At 37.8% G+C, this 19549-nt stretch overlaps 1 protein-coding gene across 3 annotated transcripts in view; it reads right to left on the bottom strand.

Annotated features, from left to right (window-relative positions):
* Positions 1-19549, bottom strand: part of ATRNL1 (attractin like 1) — a 442299-nt gene that overhangs the window by 75998 nt on the left and 346752 nt on the right. The window contains exon 28 of one of the 3 annotated variants that reach the window (XM_083866027.1): positions 11035-11749. The exons of the other annotated variants lie outside the window; for them this stretch is intronic. Within the exon in view, the coding sequence (XP_083722153.1) occupies positions 11690-11749 (60 nt within the window). The 3' untranslated portion in view covers positions 11035-11689. Of the gene's footprint in view, positions 1-11034; positions 11750-19549 lie in introns of those variants that run through there. 3 annotated transcript variants of the gene reach the window in all.

The raw sequence follows: 19549 nt of genomic DNA, 5'->3' as shown, positions 1-19549 counted from the left end.
TTTCCCTTTTTTTTTTTTTTTTTTTTTTTTTTTTTTTTTTTTTAAACATCATTTTGGGAGAATAGGGTGTGAGAATTCAGGGAACAGTGCATTTCAATATTGCACTACTTTCTTAAGTGGGAGAAATCTGTACTCATCACCTGACAACTTGCATCCATACTTTATTAAGGTTTGATGGATTTAGAGCAATCAGATCAATATGTTTGGAGAAATCACTACATGAAGGGGAAATTCTAAACAAAACTTTCTGGATTGAGTCACTGCAATCTTAAGCATGGTTTTCTTCCCAGTGTACGAAGAGCTATGACTAACCAGAAAAGCAGCTTGGTTTTGTAGATGGAAGGCTGGGCTGCTGTCAGCTGGGAGATGAAATGCTGTGCTTTAGGTCGGCACAACCCACGTTGCAGGGACTTTTCAACCCAAGCTTCACCCGCTGTATCTGCCACAACAGCAGCTCCAGTGGAATACGATGCCTTCAAGCTGAGATTTATTTCACCTCATTCTAATTAACCTGATTACTATCTAGCCATCCACATCTGTTAACAGGAGACACCCAAAAACCCACACGTTTCTATCGTCATCTGCAGAAAATGCCATGACACTGTCTAAACATAGCACGCTGCCAGGGATTTGAAATGTCAGAGGAGGAGGGTGAATCAGAGTATCTGATTAAAAGAGAGTGACATGAGTTAGGAAAAGGAGATTACTGAACAGTGCAGGGTTAGAGTTCTGTTTAGATTATCGGAGAGAACCTGGCATTTAAGTTTGAATAATACAGTGCAAATAGATAATGGACAAGTTCACACATATTGATTGCAGCATTAGCCCGAGGAACAAAACACACATTTGAACACAGAGATCATTAGCAAGATGCAATATTGACCAAAGTACTTGCTATCAAAATTCAGGTTCAACTTCCAGTGAAATACAGAAATTAAGTGGGTTTTTGGTTTGGTGTTTTTGTTTTTTTTTTTTTTTTTTTTTTTTGTGATTCAAACTTGGAGGAGGACCACACACAAAAGTGTATTATAATATTATTTGTAATTTGGTATAACCTTTGTTAAAAGCCTGAGAGGAAAGAACAGGGGAGGCTTTCATACCAACTTCAGTGATCTTAGAAGAAAACTAAGGTGGCAGTTGGTATCATCAGGCTATTATTAATTACTTCAAATCTCAAGAGGTGGCAGTCACGAATTTGAAGTAACTGATCATAATCACTTCGGAACTTAAAATATGATTGGAGCAATTTTATATCTGGAAGCAATATGTGACTCTTACAAAGAAAAAGAAAACTGGAGGAACAGAGAAACCAAGAGAGGGATTTCACACTTATTTACCTAATCTGAGTCAGTGTTTTGCCCTGACCAAACTTGTTTTCTTTTATCAGATCTCTACCTAAAGCAAAGGGAGAGATCCCAGACTGCTGAGTTCAGCCTCACATGATTGGATCATCTCAGGAAATCTTGCTGGGAAAATCTCCGCTCTGTCACTTACTTGTTCTGTGACCCTTTTTAAAGTAACATCACCTCTGTGCTTTCCATTTCCTTGCCCACTTCTGATTAAGTACAAAATAAACATGTCAGGGTAAGGACTCTTCTTACCATAAGCTTGCACTTGTGGTTGGGAATTCTGATTTCACTTGGAATTGCAATTGTATAACAATCCAAATTGAGCATAACAGTTCATCAAATTATACAAAGACCAAGATACGAAGACCAAGAAGAGAAAAAATTAATGAATTTATCTGATTTTTTAAAAATCCTATGAGAAGATTTAGATAGTGCCGTTCAGTATTTACATGAATAAATGTACTTAGCTGAAAACCTTATTTATTATTCGATTCTTATAAGCAGACATGCCACTTCTTAATGAATGGCTTCTTCCAAGATGACACAGGAAAAACTAGATTTTTTTTTTTCCTTTTGTTTTTATCCTAGTGACATTAGCCTCACCAGTATCTGTCCCAGACGGAGGTCTGGTAGCAGATGTCTGCCTGTATGCAGAGATCATTGACCTCTGAAATCTGAGCACCATACTAAAGACTTTAAGAATTAATCTTTCTTCTAAAGGAGAAAATAACCTCTTTTTTTTTTTTTTTTTTTCTGAAAAAGGAAAGAAAAAAACACAACAACACAAACTTTATTTTATTATGATCATAAATCCTTACAAGAATTAACTTCCACTGCCTTCCTTTGATAATAAAGTTTCACTGTTATTCTACAGAGAATCCAGACTAATGAGTGCAAATTTGTACTTGAAAATTTAGGGAAGTTTTATTTAAAATTTCTATTTTCACAACTCCAGGTCCCCAGCAAGATCAGAAATCCAGCATTCCGCCTCAGATCTCTTTGATTTAGAAAATCTAAAAGGTCTACTGTTTTAACCAGCAACATTTCTAACTCATCATCCCTTGTTTGGCTCATCCTGTCTTTAAATCTGACAGTGATCAGGCAGCTGTGAAGGGGCTGCCATGAGATCATGCAAAATGTACCAGTGAAGCTTAATGTGTGCAATGACAGAGGTACAGGAAATAACTAATTTCTCATTTTCTGCCTCTTCCTCTCTTTCCTGTCAAAATTCTAATTACATTAAAAAAATGCATTTTGCTGACATTGTGTCAAGTAGTCATAACTATTACCCAATATAAGTGTTTGACTCTGGCTCCCAAATAATAATGTTAATAAGATAACACAGAGCAGAGTGAGTGTGGGCTGCCAAGCTTGTGCAGCAAGCTACAGAACACTTCTGATGCAAACTGTTTCCTCCTGGACACAACTGCATTTGATTTGAAGATTTCTTGGTGTATTCATTTTCAGGCTATATCATCCAACATGCTGCTTATATCATCAGCACTTTTCACAATCTTGCTTTCTCCCAAAAAGAAGTTTCAAAAATAACATGAAATCATGGCGGAAATCAGACTATATTAACAGGCCACCTTAATGTTCTTCCAGCACTGCCTTGCTTCAGATTGCATATTCTCAACCATTATTTTCAACCTACATTATTCACCTCTCTCCAACAGCAGTACTTACATTAATTGTCTTTGGAAGTTATTCTACTGTATTGCACCATCATATCCAATATGCATTTTCCTCCTTAAAAAAAGTCGGATTTGCCCTTTTAATGTCTTTGGATTTAATTGTAGCACCATCCTCTGCTCTTTCACTAAAGAAAGGAATGAAAGTAGATCTTGCTAGACAAAAGTAATCTCTCATCAGAACTCTCTTTCTAAAACCAAAAGAAAATAATTGTGTTGCCTCCCATTCTACTTTAATTATATCCACACCAAATGTCTTCAAGTTAACCAGTTTAAGAAAAAAGGCTTTGTAGTAATTGCACACTCAGCTGGGCTCTTTGTAATTTGGTCTCTAATGGCCCTTGGAGGTCCCTTGACTCCTAGAATTCTGTACAGGCATCAGACACCGGATAAAAGGGATGCAATCCTGCTGGTGAAAATGCAAAACTGAACAGAATCAGTTCCTTGCCATCCTTTTTCAGAGCCTTTATATGTGCAGGGTCAAAAGAACAAACTACAAGTTGCACACTATTTGCATTCCTTAATGAACAGCTGGAGGCAATTGAGACATTGTAATAATGAAAACAACCTGAACAGAACATAATTAAAAAAAAAAAACCAAACCACTTTTTTGTGTGTGTTTTTAATACTGCAGTTAACACCAGAGACACAGAAACCATGCCCTTCTGTTTTGAAAGTGCTTTTACAAAGACCTTTTCATCCTCAAAGATGCATTCTGTATGCCAGGCAACATAGGTAAGGATCTATGTTTTCTCTCCTGATTTACAATTAATTTGTCTTATTTTCATAGGATAATATTTATACCATCATTTTATGATGTTCTGTACTCTCTCTTCCCTCTTGCTACCTGCTCCATTTCAACATTCAGTAACCACAGGGATTTTGAAACCACCCTTCCCAGAGATTCTTCTATCTAACTTTTCATTACAGAGGCAGGAACTGTACACCTGCAGTTAGGGTAAAAGTCAGCACTAACAGCAGAAATTACATTTCTTTCTTCTATATGAATAATAAATGGAAAAAATACAGGATTAATATCACAGTGCTTTCTCTACTACTATGTCTGAATTTCCCTAGAAGTAAAATGAAGTGCTTTTTTTCCTTTAACAAGACAAGCCAAACAACACATCCCCCCTGAAAAAAAATCCAAAACACCAAAACTCCACCAAAAATACCCTAAAAAAACCCCCAAAACCTAACCACAAACACCATGTAAAAAACCACCAAACATCCACCAAAATAAGTTGTTTGTTTCTTTGTTTGTTTGTTTAATTAGTTAAATCCCAGAGCAGTGATCACAGCACCTGACAGAGTTCAAGAAAAAAAAATAATCTCCTCCCACTACCCCCCTATATAATTTACAATCTTCCTGTGTTGTGCTTATTTCTCTTTTGAATAGTGTTCTCTGGAAATAACAGTGGTTTCCCCACACAAATCTTTACAACTATTTTTTTGTTCCCCTTCGGTATTGCCAAATAGAACTGTTCCATTCCAGAATATACAGGAGGAACCACTCTGGATACTCATCTCTCACTGCTCTCCCTGCAACTGAAACCAGGTGCTGGCTGCAAGGGGCCACTTAGAGAAAAGCTTTCATCTCCTCCAGTTCTCCCTGCAGCTGCTCCTGCCCCTGCTCAAAGCACAGGAGACCCCCAGCTCGGGGCAATGCAAGAAAAATCAAAGGTGATGGCCTTGCTAAAGGAGGACAATTCCTCATAAGCTTTTCAGACAGGCAAGATTTTTATATTTTAGCCTTCCTTGACATATTTCTGACTCCTCTGTTTAGGACTGACATGGCTGCTGAGCACAGGAATCATTCCTGATGTGCCTATCAGGAACCTGACAATAGAAGGAATTAAAATACAGGGTTAGGTAGGACATAACTGAACTGATAAAAAAAGGCATATCAAAAATATTCAGCAAGATTCCAAGGAAATAAATCAAAATTTTAAATGTAGATATAACTTTTGTTTTAAAATAAGAATGCAATACAAAAAAAAAATGCAACTATCCTCCCTCTGATTGAAGTTATTAACAATAATTCTTTATCAGCTTTCATTTTTAGCAAAGATGACCTCATAAAATCTTTGTAATTTTTCTGCAGCTCTAGAGTGTAAGCCAAGACAATTGAACCATTTTAGTAGCAAGGCTGGGTGCTCAGAGAGGAACTCTCAAGTACTATTATCCCTGATAGCATCAAACACTATAGTTTGTGCTGTGTGTAGCAGTTTTGAAATGTGTCACAGAGATGGAGTGATTCATACTTTGTATTTTTCCTGACAATAGATGTTAATATTTTCTGGTATTTAGAGTGTCAGCTTTTTGACAACTTATATTGCATTTTGGGCTTGTTTGGGATTTTTCTTGTGTTATCTGAAAACTAAATTGTGTATGACTTGGTACAAAATGAAGCCCATCACTTGACTACCACTTCTAGCCTCTCTTCTTGTGGATACTTTCACAAAGTAAATATTCTTGTGAGTAGGCAATGAAATCTTGGGGGTGAGGTTGGGGGTGAGAGGATGAAGGAGAAAAATGGAAAAAAATAAGGATAACAAAAATGTTTGCATTTCAGTCTGAACAATGAATTTTGAAGACGGATTTCTTGAGGATAGAAAAGAAACATCTGCTAAGTCATGGTCATTAAAGCACTTCACATCCTGTTTTCATACTCACATCTATAAAAATCCTGCTATGTAAGAACTGAGACATAAGTTAAGACATAAAATAACACAAGGTTTTTCTCTGGCATCTCACCTCAGAATATTCAAAAGTAATGCCTTAATTGCTAGAACAATTCCTGAAAATTGTGTTAAAACTTCCATGGAAATCTTGCGATAGAATTTATGTGCACACATGCTTTCCCCAAATTTGCATGTTAACTTCAAAGTGCCCTCCAAGACCCCAGGCAAAGCTTCCAGGTAACACTACCTGTACCTGGGGGGAAAAAAGAAATCACAATATTCAAGTCTGACTTGCACACTTTTAAAAGCTACATTTTACCCTTCTTGCTTGAAAGGAGCAATAGGAAGTAAGTCAGCTATAAGGCTCTGAAGCAGGTATCTATTTTACCATAGCTAAGAATTCACAGAATGTTAAGGGGCTGGAAGGAACCTAAAGATTTCTGAAGCACTGTTGAAGAGAAAGAGAATACAAAACTTCATACAAAGGAGAGATGTCAAAATGTGACATTTCAATAACGAGGAGGGAGCATGGCTCGTTATGAAGCTCAACACACAAAGGAGAATTACAGACCAATTCTAGAACTGCAGCCTGGTCTCAAATACCCCAAAAGGCTTTGCCTTCAAAGCTGGTTGTGACACGCCAGGACCAGGTGGGACAATGGAGGGAAGGGACAATGAGACCAGCAGAGCTGCTGTGTTTGGTCCTGGTGCCAAGAGCCTTTCACAGTTCATGCTTTGCCTGCAGAAACTCTCCAGGAGCAAATTGCCTCTCTCAGGCTCTTAAAACACCACATCTTAAATGTGATGAAGGAAAATCTTCCCCTAACTCCCAAAGGAAAACTATCCCCTGGAGATCCTCTTGCACTTGCCCTCCTCCCCTTCCTCCCCCATCATGTACCAACAGCAGCTCATGAAAGCACAGTGGCTGTTCCTATCATGAGGAGGAGTATTGGGCATTTATCAATGAAAGTTCATAATATGACCACATTTACAGTAACAGACTTCTACAATAAAAATACACACAGTGAAAGCAAGTTCTAACTTCCTCAGGAAGAAGAGATCTAACAGGACAAGACATTCTTAAAACAAAGTTAGAACCTGGTAATTTCTCTGATACCTCTTCTCTAAAAACTAAGGTAGTAAAAGTGAAGCTAAAGAGATCTGGGGTAAGTAGCAGCACTGCTTAAAAGATCAGCCCAATTATATTAATTAAATGAGAGCAAAATCATGGGAGAGGGCTAAGGGAAAGGCCTATAACATACTAACTTCATCTCTGAAGCCTTAAAAGGCTTTCTGTTTCAGAAAGAGAAGAGAGGCTTGATTATTGCAAAACTTTTCCAGCTTCAGTTGTCTCTGCACAGGTCAGATACACAAACACACAGAAGACAAAAAAAAAAAAAAAAAAAAAAAGGCAAGTAAGATCTGGGAGATCAGTGACCATCACATACCTCCAGGAATGAAAAAGAATTACTACCCAGAGCAGAAAAACACCTCTAGATATCTCTGAAATTGTGAAAAACAACTGGAAATTATATGAAGATACTGGTAAAAAAACACAATTTGAAAATAGCCTAATTTATGAGGCAGGCTCTGTACTACAAAAAGATTCTCATTAACTATATCCAGTAACAAGAACTATGAAGAATAAAATGCTACAATGGGAAGACTATGATTGCACATAAAAATTCATAAAACATCTCAGTTTGCAAAATGGATTCTGTAATTTGAGTCATTTAAAACCACAATTTCTAAAGGGAGTTGTTCTGTCCAGCATTAAGGTCATGCAGGGTCCAGGGCTGTAACATGTTTGTAATCCAGATGACGATGCTGTGACTAAATCCTGCAACAGGCACCATGTGATAGCAGAGCTCTACTTAGTGGGAATCCAGTGAACACACCCAGCAGAAATCCAGGCAATTTAGCCTTTTCTTGGCGCATGGGTGCCAAAGGTGCAGGCTTCAGCTGTCACTTCAGAAAAAGCATGGCCCAAGCATGGAGAGCAATTTCCTCCACACCAAATACTGAAACAAAAGAAAAAGAAACAAAACCTCCCAAATAAACCTCCCCTTTAAAAATAGCTCTAGAAGCAAAATCTCTCACTCTCTGCTTGCCAGCAGAGGTTGGTGCCCTAATTTCCAGTCTGCCAGGATTTTTTCTCCTGCTGCACTTCTGGCCACTGGCAAGTACAGTGCCTCAGCACTGAATAAGGGACTGTGTCATACTCACGCCATAGATATTGTCATGACAACTGTGTCCCTCTCCTGACACAGTTCAACCCTTCATCCTGAAAAGGACCTAGAGCCCCCAAGTCTTTCTGGGTAACTGTTTCACCCACCAAAGAAGAAATTCCACAGTAACATCACCCTGTGAACACAGTTCTGACCTGTGAAGACAAAAGCTGTTGCAAATTTTTTCCAAGTCTTCTGCCTACATGAAGGCATCTGTCTGCTTCATCTGACATTACTGGTTACCCTTAAAATTAACACAAGGTTACACAAGGTTACCCTTAAAATTAACTTTACTATTTTTCATACACATCCTCTGATGCCAGTAGCAGGAGGCTTTATTTTAATAAAATAGAGCACTTTAGGCTCTATTTTAATAATTTTTTCCGAGTGCCATCTCTGTAGAAAAAGTTTAATCTTACTTTTATACAATAACTACTACTACTTGTGGTATTATGGTGCCCACATCTGACTCATCCTGCATAAAGAAAAGGGCAAATCTCCTTCATTCAATAATTTCTGCATCAGCTCAGCTGCTTGCTCTTGAGGCAGTTCCTCTTTTAGAAAGATATGCAGTTTTGATCAAAGACTTCCACTAATGGAAAATCTATCATATTCCCTGAATGATGCATTCCAATAATAAAATACTTTGGCTTCTGAAAATGTGCATCATCTTTCCTGATCAAATTCTCTGACTTTCAGGCTCAGCCTCGGGATTTTGTTATGTTTTGTCTTCATGATAAATGAATCCCCAATGCCCAGCATCTACTCTGTGTGGAGTAGATATGTCACCCCTTACGCTTTTCTTTGAGAAACAAAAGCAAACAGAAGAAAATAGGAGCAAAAAGAAAGCCCCCATATAAATTCATTTAAGGTTGACTCAATGTTTTTAGACAAAAGATGAGTAAGTCACATCTTGCATCATCTCCTAACCAAGAGTCAAGAACAGAAGTTCAGATTTAAAGGAAGTCAAAAGAGAGATTCTTTAGGTACCTGATTAAAAAAAATACCAAAAACAACAAAAGACCAAAAAGAGGATCTAACAGAAGACCTTTCTGCCATGCCCTTTTTATGTGAAGACAGACCTCTCAGAGCTGATTAAAGAACTTCTAAGCACTTCCATCAAATGAGAAGTACAAGAGGAAATCCTCACATGCAGGATTTTATAGGAATTCTCTTTCTAATGTTCCTTCAAAATTATATCATGGATTTACAGTACTCTTAATTATGTAGAGTAGTAGTAAATAAACATGGGAATTTCCATCCAAGTGAGATGAAGCTACATGAAGTGACCAAAGAGATGATCACACAACACCATTTTGCTAACACAACAGTAGTACTGATACATAAAACAAGGTGAAAATAGATGGATATGTGGAATATCTGGAAAACATGTGAAAAAGGAAACATCTTGTGGTCTAATTCTGACTGTTATTCACCTCTGGGGAGCAGCAACACATCTTTAACAGAGCATGGTAGCTCCAGCATCTGAGGAACAAAACACTAAACTGGACTGAAAGCCACATACCTGACCAGCTAACTTCTCTGCTTCAGGATCTTCAGCAAAGTGCTCACTACAACCACACAGAAAATAGCTCTATAAAAGGAGCAAATACTCCCCTGCTGGCCCAGAAACAGAGGAAGCTCCAATCTTAGGAAAAGCTGCAGAGCCAGACAAACACATCATCTGACATGGAAGAAATTTTCAAAATCAGAAATACTGCTCAATATTTATGGTGCCAATGGAGAGAAGTTAAGTTCATATAGATATTTCAAATTAGTCCATGACTGACTTGGTTTTGGGCAGGATCACAGTGAAAACACATTGTTTTGGTCAAGCCAAACTAATCTTCTGGTATTTTGTCTTCTGTTTGAGAAATACTCTGGTCCTCTTTGCCACACACACTACTCAGTAGCAAAGCGTTGGTAAGGGTTTCTTTTATTTGATCAGTAACAAAACATCATCAGTACATGAATAACCAATGATAAACAATGGAGTTTAACCCCAGCACCTAGATATCTCACATTCTAGCTTTCTTTATGTACACACACATTCCAGTAGTCTCAATGCATTTTTACAAGTTGGTAGCAGCTTAGGTTAACAATCTGTACACACAAACACACATATATAAACCTCAGCAGGATTTATTTTGTCTTAATCAGCCCAGCAAAGAGAACCTGCAGTAACTGACATTTCCAGTAGCCATGCACAATCTGTATGAACAGTTAAGGCCAAATAAGAGGGGGAGAGGAAGAGACACAGGGAGACACAATGAGAAAAGCAAGCAGAGCCGCCAGTTGAAGCCAGGCACTGTTGTGTTCCAGTTCTTGGGGCAAAAAGCTAAGGGTTGTTAAGGGGCAGTTGTCCATATCATCATATGGAAAAGTCTCCTTGGCTAAAAACAGCTTCTAGAACTGCATTTGTAAAGCTAGACCAGCTGGGAGGGAAAGGAAAAAATAGCTGATGAAGAAAACCTCTGTGTGGCAGAGCATATTTAGGAGAACTAATGTGTCCTTATCTGGGAAATCTAGGCTTACCTAAGCTACCCTGGAGGAGGATGCACTTTTTGATGGAAGAGTTTCTGTTCAGGTCTGTCTTTTGAGAATTGTGGTGACTACATGGGCTTGGGGTCACATTTAGAACAGAGATACTGAAAATTCTTGCAGACTAAGCAAGCCCAGATGGTACAAAGGGTACTGTGATGTGGGGTTTGGTATGACAACAGGAGAATTACGTAACTACCCAGGACAGTGAAAATCACTAAACCTCTCCCCATGTGGATTGATTCAAGGAGAGACAAAGGCAAAATGAGCCCTTCAACTTTGGTAGAATATTTCTCTGTATGCAATAATTGTTTTTTTACAGTTCAGCAGAATTACTAAGGTAACCAATGTGGTTAGGCAATGTATCTTTATACAGACACTGTTTGAAGGTCAACCTTAGCAAACACTGTGGTTCAAGTCATTCTAAGATATTAAACATAACTGGTCTAACAGAGCTGCAATTTATTATAAAGTGAAAATAAGGACACTTCAAGAAGTGAAATAATTAAATGTATAATCAAGTTTCAAGTATTGAATATTTAGTTAGGAAATGTACAAAGATATCCTTCTATTGACTTAACACAGAAGTTCAAGGAAGAAATCTGTTTGAATGCCCAGGCAGCCGTGGCTGACCACATTGTGAATGTCAGCTCATTGACTCAAGTACTGAACTCTTGCCATTTTAAACCTAGGCAAGTCATTAGCCATGAAGAAAAACTAAGATTATCAGCTAACTGCTTGTTTAGTTGCAGGTACAATCATGGTATAATCTAATGAACCAAGCATAAATAAGTATTTTCTGAATTTTAGAGCTACACATGACATACAGAAACCCCAGAGCTGCTAACATCATTGCAGAAATTATGTAATTAAAATTTGCTAATACAAATTCCAAACAGAAAGCAGAAAAATATAAAAAATGTGTGTGAGGCTTTTGGGGAGTCCCAGGAGACTGGTATGGGGTATAAGCACATGACATTCCACAGTACTGAGGCAGGCTGGCTGCAGGCCAGTGTCAGCCACTTAACTGCACCCTGCAATTCAGCTGCGAATCTTTGCTTCCTTTCTGTCTTTCATATCTTTGCAAGGCATAAGGCAAAGACAAAGTCTTTCAGCTGGAGTTCTTTCATCCAAGAACATTCTTCATCCAAGGCCAAAGGTTCACCACATCCTAAAAGGCCTTTGGATCTGCATGTTCAGTCATCTTCATCCAAACGTATTTCTTTGGGAGCATTATTCAGTCCTTGTGGCCGACCCTAAAAGAACACCAATAAAAACTATCTTCATTCCTTCAAATACAATCTTCAATGGCTTTATCTCTAGGACCACTGTATGAGAGCATTGTGTCGAAGGTGAAAAATGGATGCAGAGATATTTCAATTAAAACCATAGCACATTGAAACATTTTTCTCTGGCTTTTGGAGGTTTAGTTCTGGTCAACTCTCTAGCTAGACATTCCCAACGTGAAATAGGCTTTCTGGAAAACCATACATATAAACACAATATTTTTCCCCTGTGCTGACAGCTCTTTAAAAAGCCTACCTGTTAGCTTTCCTGGGACAATATTTCTAAGGGGATAAGAATTGTGAAATAAGATCCTATCAGTATATTACACAAGTACAAAGTACTTTGAATATAAAACTCTAGAATATGAGGAGGTTCTGTATCCACTTAAATTGCTTTACTGGAATAGGGAGAAGCAAAGTTTCCTCTGGGAGGTAACAAGACAGTTATTTAATGGGGCATGATAATGCCACAGAACACAAAGCAAAAACCTTTGCAATTGTAACTTGTGATTGTCTAAAATGAAAAAGGTGTCAGCTAACCTTGGTTTCAAATACCATTCTTTAACCTGTCCATTGTTATTCTGCATCATATAGCTCACTTACATTTCCTCCAAATTCTTTTTTATATATATATATATATACATATATATGTATATATATATCTGTATGAAGTTTTCCAATCCTTTCTGTCCTCTTTTTAATATTTTCCCAGAGTCACCTCTTGTATTCTTCCTTCTGCCCAAATATCTTCTGTTGTTTTTCTCTTCAGGTAGCCTCTCCCTGCTACTCTTCTTTTCAATTCCATGAGCCCCTTTAAGATTTTAGTCTTGGCCTTCCTCTCTGCATCACTCACAACTTTGTTCTGGTCTCCAGAGTCTCTCTGCCCATTTGGGATCTCCTGACCCTTTTCAGCCTAATTCCCCAGTCACCTCCAGTTCTTTGCTTTATTATTTTTTATTCTTCACTTCCCTTCCTATCCCTCTTTCACCTAAAGCCACTGTAACTTCAGTTTTATTTCTTCTTTTTTAGATGTCACCAATTTTCTGCTACTGCACTATCCTGCCAGATTCAGTCACAAACTGTTTCTAGAATAAAGGGTCAATTGTGCCTTGGTCAAACAGTATGAAAAGACCTAACCAGAAAAGAGTCAATCTTCAACATACTAAAAAAAAACAAAAACAAACCAACAAAACAAAACATCACAAAACCTTCTCCTTAAAAGCAGTGCTGCAGTTTTCACAATCTCTTTACAAAACTGGAAATAATTAATTTTATTACTACTGTACCTATAACTTCTGAAGGACTTCCATAAAAAAACCCCCTCATTCCAAAGCAAATTTCAAGTTTTGATGGTTACAAGGAAAGCATGAAACATGCTATTATCTTAGCTAAGTGAATCACAAGTGATAAAAAGTATAATTGAACCCTAATATTTTAAAGTCTTCAGTTTTCAAGGCAGCTGTGTAACTATTGGCATTCTGACTCACAGGGACAGACACAAGCCTGATCTGAATAGTGGAGCAGACTTTGTAAAAGCTTAAATTTATACCTGATTGTGAATTATTCTGAGTTAACACTGTTTGTGAGAATATTAAAGGAAGAGAAGAAAAAAGAGGAAAGCTGATCTCAAGCAGTGACCACTTGAATGCCATTAAAATGCCGCTCATTACACTAAAGATGTAAAAGTAGGCAGGAAGGTTATCTCAGTAACTTCTAGACAATTTTGGATGGGAATGACCAGCAGTGACAAGTGTTTGGTACTTTGCAGATTTCAAGCCAGTAGGAAATTGAGAAAAACCACAAAATTCTACATCAGTTTGTGATGTTTGTTCCTATCAAAAGTCATTTCGTGATCTCAAATGAGACGCCATTTCCCCTGCAACAGGAAATAGGTCAGATAAAGGATATTTATGATGATTACTTTTTCTTTGGATGGAATGTAATCAATACCCCTCATTATGTTAAAGCAAGATGATGGGGAGGGAAAAGATGCTGAGGTGAATTTAAAGACACTGAAGGGTTTAGAAATCAAATATTTTACAATACTAACTTTTTGAAAGATGTTAACAAGTCATATTAGCTCAAACAGAAGCTTCCTATTGACTCTGTATTCTGCCTTCAAGGCTCAACCAAAACAGGTATCAGATTTTGAATCTGATAAAACTCAAATGGGATCTGGTTTGCAAAAACAACTCCCTTCGTTTAAAGATTATTAATTCTTTGGTGTCCTTTGTTCTTTAGCTTTTAATGTGTAAACTAGATTTCTATGCATCAGATTCAATAAAACTTTAAGCTGAAAGGGGATAGTGATATAAGGTACCCTGTATCTTCTTGTAAAACCAAAAATCACAAGCTTGTTTTAACATCAAAATAAAGGTAAAAAGAGGAATTAAAGTAGACTGTGTTAGCAACAGGCTGAAGGAAGACTGAAGGCAAAATGAGAGAGCATGCTCTTAAGTAATTTTTTCACAACAAATTTTAGACATATTACATCTTGGACTTAGTATAACATACAAGTAAGGATCATTTTTTGGATGTTGAGGCCTTCCTAAATTTATTCATAACCAGACCTAAGATGTTGGTTTCTGTCCTGGCACTGACATTAAATCGTCCTTAGTTTTCCCCAGCCAACTCCTGAAAAACAATAAAATCAAAAGGTGCCAACAACAAGCTTGGTGCTGGGTCAGTGTTCTCCCTGCAGTGTACAAACAAACTGTGAAATACCACAAACTACCTGGAAGCACTAACAAACAATTTTCTCAGTGTTCCCCTCTCAGCACTGGAGGTGGCTGTGGGTCAAGCCAGTGCTAAGACAAATCTGAGCTTTACAGCTGTTGAAATGCTCAAACCACCCCAGATTTTAAAGTTATGTCATAGCAGTGCAGTTATTGCTTGCCTGCCTGCCACAGGATCTGCTGATGGCAATTGAAGTTCTTATTCATCAAGGGGCCCAAATAATTGAAGCAATCCATCTGCTCCATGCACTCCCCCTCTGCCCATCCTGTAATTACTTATTGCTGTGTGATATTTGCCAGTGATGTCATACTTGAAGGTGGATCTCCTGAGAACTGTGCTGTGATGGAGCAGAGGTAACTAAAATACTCCACCTGTTCCAAGCCTTCCTTTTGCAAAACCTGATGGGACATGATACTTGGCAGCAACTGTCATAACTGATCAAGCAGTTGCCAGACTCTTGCATGTTTCCTGAAGGCTGTTGCTGTTTTTCATCATGAAGTCCAGATAATTGAAATAATTGACCTGCTCTAAGGCCCTGCTTTGACTCCAGCATTTTCAGCATTGGAACATTTGCCTATTGTCATATTTGGTTAAGAGCAGCAGAGGCTTTGATAACTCTTTCACAAGATGTCACAGCACTACAGAGCAACCTTTTTTGCACAGTTTGTGCTACTGAACTGCCAGACACCCTTCTGTCCTCTGCATTCACCCCATGGCTCAAAAGTGCACATACAACATCCACCCAAGTGTTGAAAGGTGTAGGAAGAGGAAATGAAGGAAAGCATACAAGAAGTTTTGCAAGCAGGCTGATAATGGGAGTCCTCTTACTGCTCCCATGTGATGAGTAATTTAAACACTCCAGTGCTCTGTTGCTTAAATGAATTTCCATTAAGATTTTTTTTCAGTAGTTAAGGAGCCTACAAATGTTTTACAGAGGATCAGATACCCAAACTTACACTTTCCACCACTTATTATGTTGCTAAAGGACAAAACTTGCCTGTTGATTGATACACAGATTTTTAGAATAGTCCAATTAACTGTACTAGCCATAAAAAGCTTTGATGTGTTCTTCTGCTGAGGGGTATAGATCTTCCTTGCAGTCTGATGATATTGCTCACTTTTATTTGAGAGAAACAAAAGTACCACATTCCCTCACTAGATCACATCCCACGCCTGAATTTACTGTATTCATTTCAAGGACAGATGATCAATTGTGATCATTGCTCTGCTTAGAACCTGAGCAGGTCACAGACTGACCGACAGTGACTGTAGAAGTCTTTCCAACACTTTCATTAAGATCTAACATTTCTGCAGCTGTACTTTAAGGCTTTCTATATTTTGCCCTGCACAAAAACCAGATACAGACTTATTTTTAAAAGACCACTTCTAACATATCATCCACTTCTAACAATGCTCAACTTTTCTAAAGTCCAAGTTTTTCCTTATCTGTAGGCTTTTCTTTTCAGCTCTTTATCTTTAAACAGATAACACGGAAATGAATAAAGAGAAATGCTGTTTTTAAAGCGAAAAAGCTGCCAAATCTTACACAGATGTGCAGCTAGTAATGATCTCAACAATATTACAGTTACAATTATCTACCCACTTAAATAAAATTCTGGGGTTTTAAAAAATTTGAATGTAAATGAAACCAATTCAGTAAGTCAAAATAACAGTTTACAAGTAATCTATGTGATAGAAGAAATACTTTTTCCTTATCTTGCATCAAGCTTTTTAGACTAGAAAGTGCTCATTGTTTCTTAAGTAAACAAGCTTGATGTGTATTAGTTTACAGATAAAGCCAAATCCTGACATCCAGATGAAATTTATGTTTTCATCAAAAACAAGAGTTGATATATGCAGAGGGACAAAAAGCCACAGCAGTTCTGTGGCCCAGAGAGAAGCTGGCACTTCATCAGGGGGTCCCTTCTAAACTTCAGGTTCTCGTAGCAACACAACACATTTTTTCCCAGTGAGAAATACCTTAATTCAAAGAAGACACTCACCTAGTGGCAGTTTCAAATTTCGAGAGAACATTTTCGCTAGGAAGACCCAATACCCTACTCCACTGAATCTTTGTCAATCATCACCTACTTGAGGTAAAAAAAAGATGACAGAAAGGACATTGCTGGATTTATGTACACAAGTGTGGGGTGAGAGAAATCCACCTTTTGATGAAATAGCTTTTTTATTTTTTTTTTGCGTACACTGGTGATGATTGATTGTAGAAAATTCAAAAGGGTGACTTTACAGATAATTGGCCCTGACTAACAAAAGCAAACAACATTGAAGCTTTTTGTCAGCAGTGGGATGTAATTATGCACCATTAATTAAACTGGCATGCCAATGAAAGGTCAAATAACACAACATAAAGGAAGAAGAAAGTAGTTCTATACTTTGAGGATGTTATTGTTTGAAAATTTTTGTGCATATATAGCACTCTTGGAGTGGGAGGGAACCATTCTTCATTTAAATCAGGTGAAAATTTGGAGTCAGATTCTCGTCTGGCTTAAATATAAGAACATAAAATAAAACAAGGTGGTGGAACTAAGGAAGGTGTTGTAAACTTTAAGGTACTCACCTGTCCTTTCATCCTGAAGTGGCACACCTGCTCAGGAATGGGGACATCACACAGAAGGCAGAACATTTTCACTCAGTAGGGGGTCAGCAACCTTGCAAGCACTAATTTAATTCAAAGCAGAAGACCTAACTTTCCTTATGACTGCATATGTTTTTATTAAGATAATCTACTGCTCTCAATGTTATTTTTATCCCATGCCTTCTCCCAGTCACCAGTCTGATTGCGCCCAGTGCCAACATTTCAGGAGGTAGATTTGTCATTTGTGATGCTGTGCATTACAAAACTTGAGCCGCAATAAAGAAAAATAACCTAAAAACCTATTTTTGATAGCAGTAAATATTTTCCCCCCAAGAGAAGTCACTTTTAGCTGGATTCTTCCCTGTCCATCAAATTGCTTTCCCCCAGTTGCTTTATTTGCAGACTAATTTTGCAGTGAATGATAAATGGCAGCAAGCTTTGTGTCTTTTTACATGTACTCCAAGTACCCTAGTAAATAAAAGACACAATAACTTATGATATCATCCCTGCATGCAATATATATGGCTTTTCCTGATTCTTTCCATTTTTCTTAATTGATTAGAAATAAATCTGCAACCTTGAAGGCCAAAAGCTTCTGAAGTAAAAGGCACACAGTGTTCTAATGTTCATCACTAATGGAGTCAACTGTGTCTCTTTGCCAGGATGAGAGAGACTTGCAAAGATATTCCAATACTGCTGTTTCCTCTTCCAAAGCAGAATTGAGACTTGGCATCAGGTAAAGATGGGCAAAATTGTGCCAAAGAACATCTCAGGGACGTGCCTGCTCCTTGGCAGGCTGGAGTTGGGTTAGGTGATCTGCTGGAGGAACAGAAGGGCAAGGGGTGGTGTTCTTCAAAAACAACAACAAAAAGCAAAACCAAGCAAAAACCCAACAAAACCCCAGCCAGTTAACCTCTATCTATCCATACTCAGATGCATTCCCCTGCCTTCCAAAAATAACAGCAGATTCAATTCTTGAAGTGATTAGGTTGTTGACAAAGAATAGAAATGGACTGAATTAAAAATATTTTTGTTTTTCTTTCTGGTTTAGTAGAGAAATCTTATTTTCAGCACTTCCATTTCCCTTGATATACTAAAAAGCCTCAATCTGTCTCCTTTCCTCATGTTATTTTAACTTTCTACATAATTACAAAGAAATTGCTAATGGTCACGGTCAGCACTTAAATCTTATTTGTCAATAAGGCAAGTCAAACTTCCAAGTTAAATTATGCAGGATATTTCAATACAGCGCTATACTATCACACTTGGTAACTTAAAGGCAAGCATTTATTTGCATAAAAATTTTGAGAGAGGGTGAGGGAATCAGTGTAATGAGATTGTCTTTGAACAAACTAAGTGGAATAAGCATTGATAAAAATATCAAAGAATTGATGCTGAAACTGAAATTAAGTCAGAATAAGGTAAGTCCCAATTCCTGGAGTTTAACTTGATGCAAAATCTAAGCAGAAGGGAACTTGAAAACTAGGTTAACCTCTCTTTCACTTTGCATTTCTTTCTGCATCGAAGTTGTGGGTTATTTTAAACCTGTGGTTTTGTCTAACTGCACATCTCCTCAAACGGTATATATCTCTTTCTTTTCAAGTCTCTCAAAGTTGCTAGAGAACACCTTTGATGCTATTCACTGTATCCAGCCCTGTGCTTAGGCAGCAAATGCTACTCTTAGGTAATGGTTATCCTGAGCAGCTATAGCACCATTAACTTGTCTCAAATGCCCCATTTTTAGAGATTGTCCTTGTTAGGAGCAATTTGGAAAGAGTATAGCAGAGCTGAAAAGGACTGAGTATTTTAGATTAGGCTATTATAGTAAAATTGAGTATCCCAATCAAGTTCTTTGGTATCTAAACTGATTTATCACATCCTCGCCCTCCTGTGTTAAAAGAGGTCTGAAAAAAGTATGCACCAGAAATTTTGTAGCATTTCATGTTAGGCTTCCTTCATCCCCACAGGTCAGATTCTGATTTAGAGTAAATTACCTACTAGAAAAATAAAAAAATCCTCTACCTTGATATTATATTAGTATATCAAAGACTTGTGTCTGACATCTCTAAGGCTCCATCTAGTAGACAGTAATTAGGAGACAACTGGAGTGATTTTCAGAGAGTCCCTGATTGTTTCTAAGGTAAGGAAGCAACACAGAAAAAGACATTTGGGGTATTCCTTCTGAGGCAGCTCAACTGCCATAGCACCTCTTGCTCAGATACAAAGGCCAGGTTTCCTTCCAGCTTCTCCAGCCAGTTCCACGAGAAGCAAGCAGGCATTTGGATGACTTGTGTGTGCCTTCCACCTCCCTGAAACCATGACTCATAAGATGAAAATGACCTTATTTCACTGTTAAAATTCTTGTACTGTATTCAGTTATTCAGTGACCAAGTAAAGAGGTACCTACCACACACCACACATCATCAGAATATTTGAAA

The sequence above is a fragment of the Zosterops lateralis genome, assembly GCF_965231275.1.
Source record: "Zosterops lateralis genome assembly, chromosome: 8".
Classification (NCBI taxonomy): domain Eukaryota; kingdom Metazoa; phylum Chordata; class Aves; order Passeriformes; family Zosteropidae; genus Zosterops; species Zosterops lateralis.
Note: the sequence above shows the minus strand (reverse complement) of the source record. Positions and strands in the feature narration are given on the sequence as shown.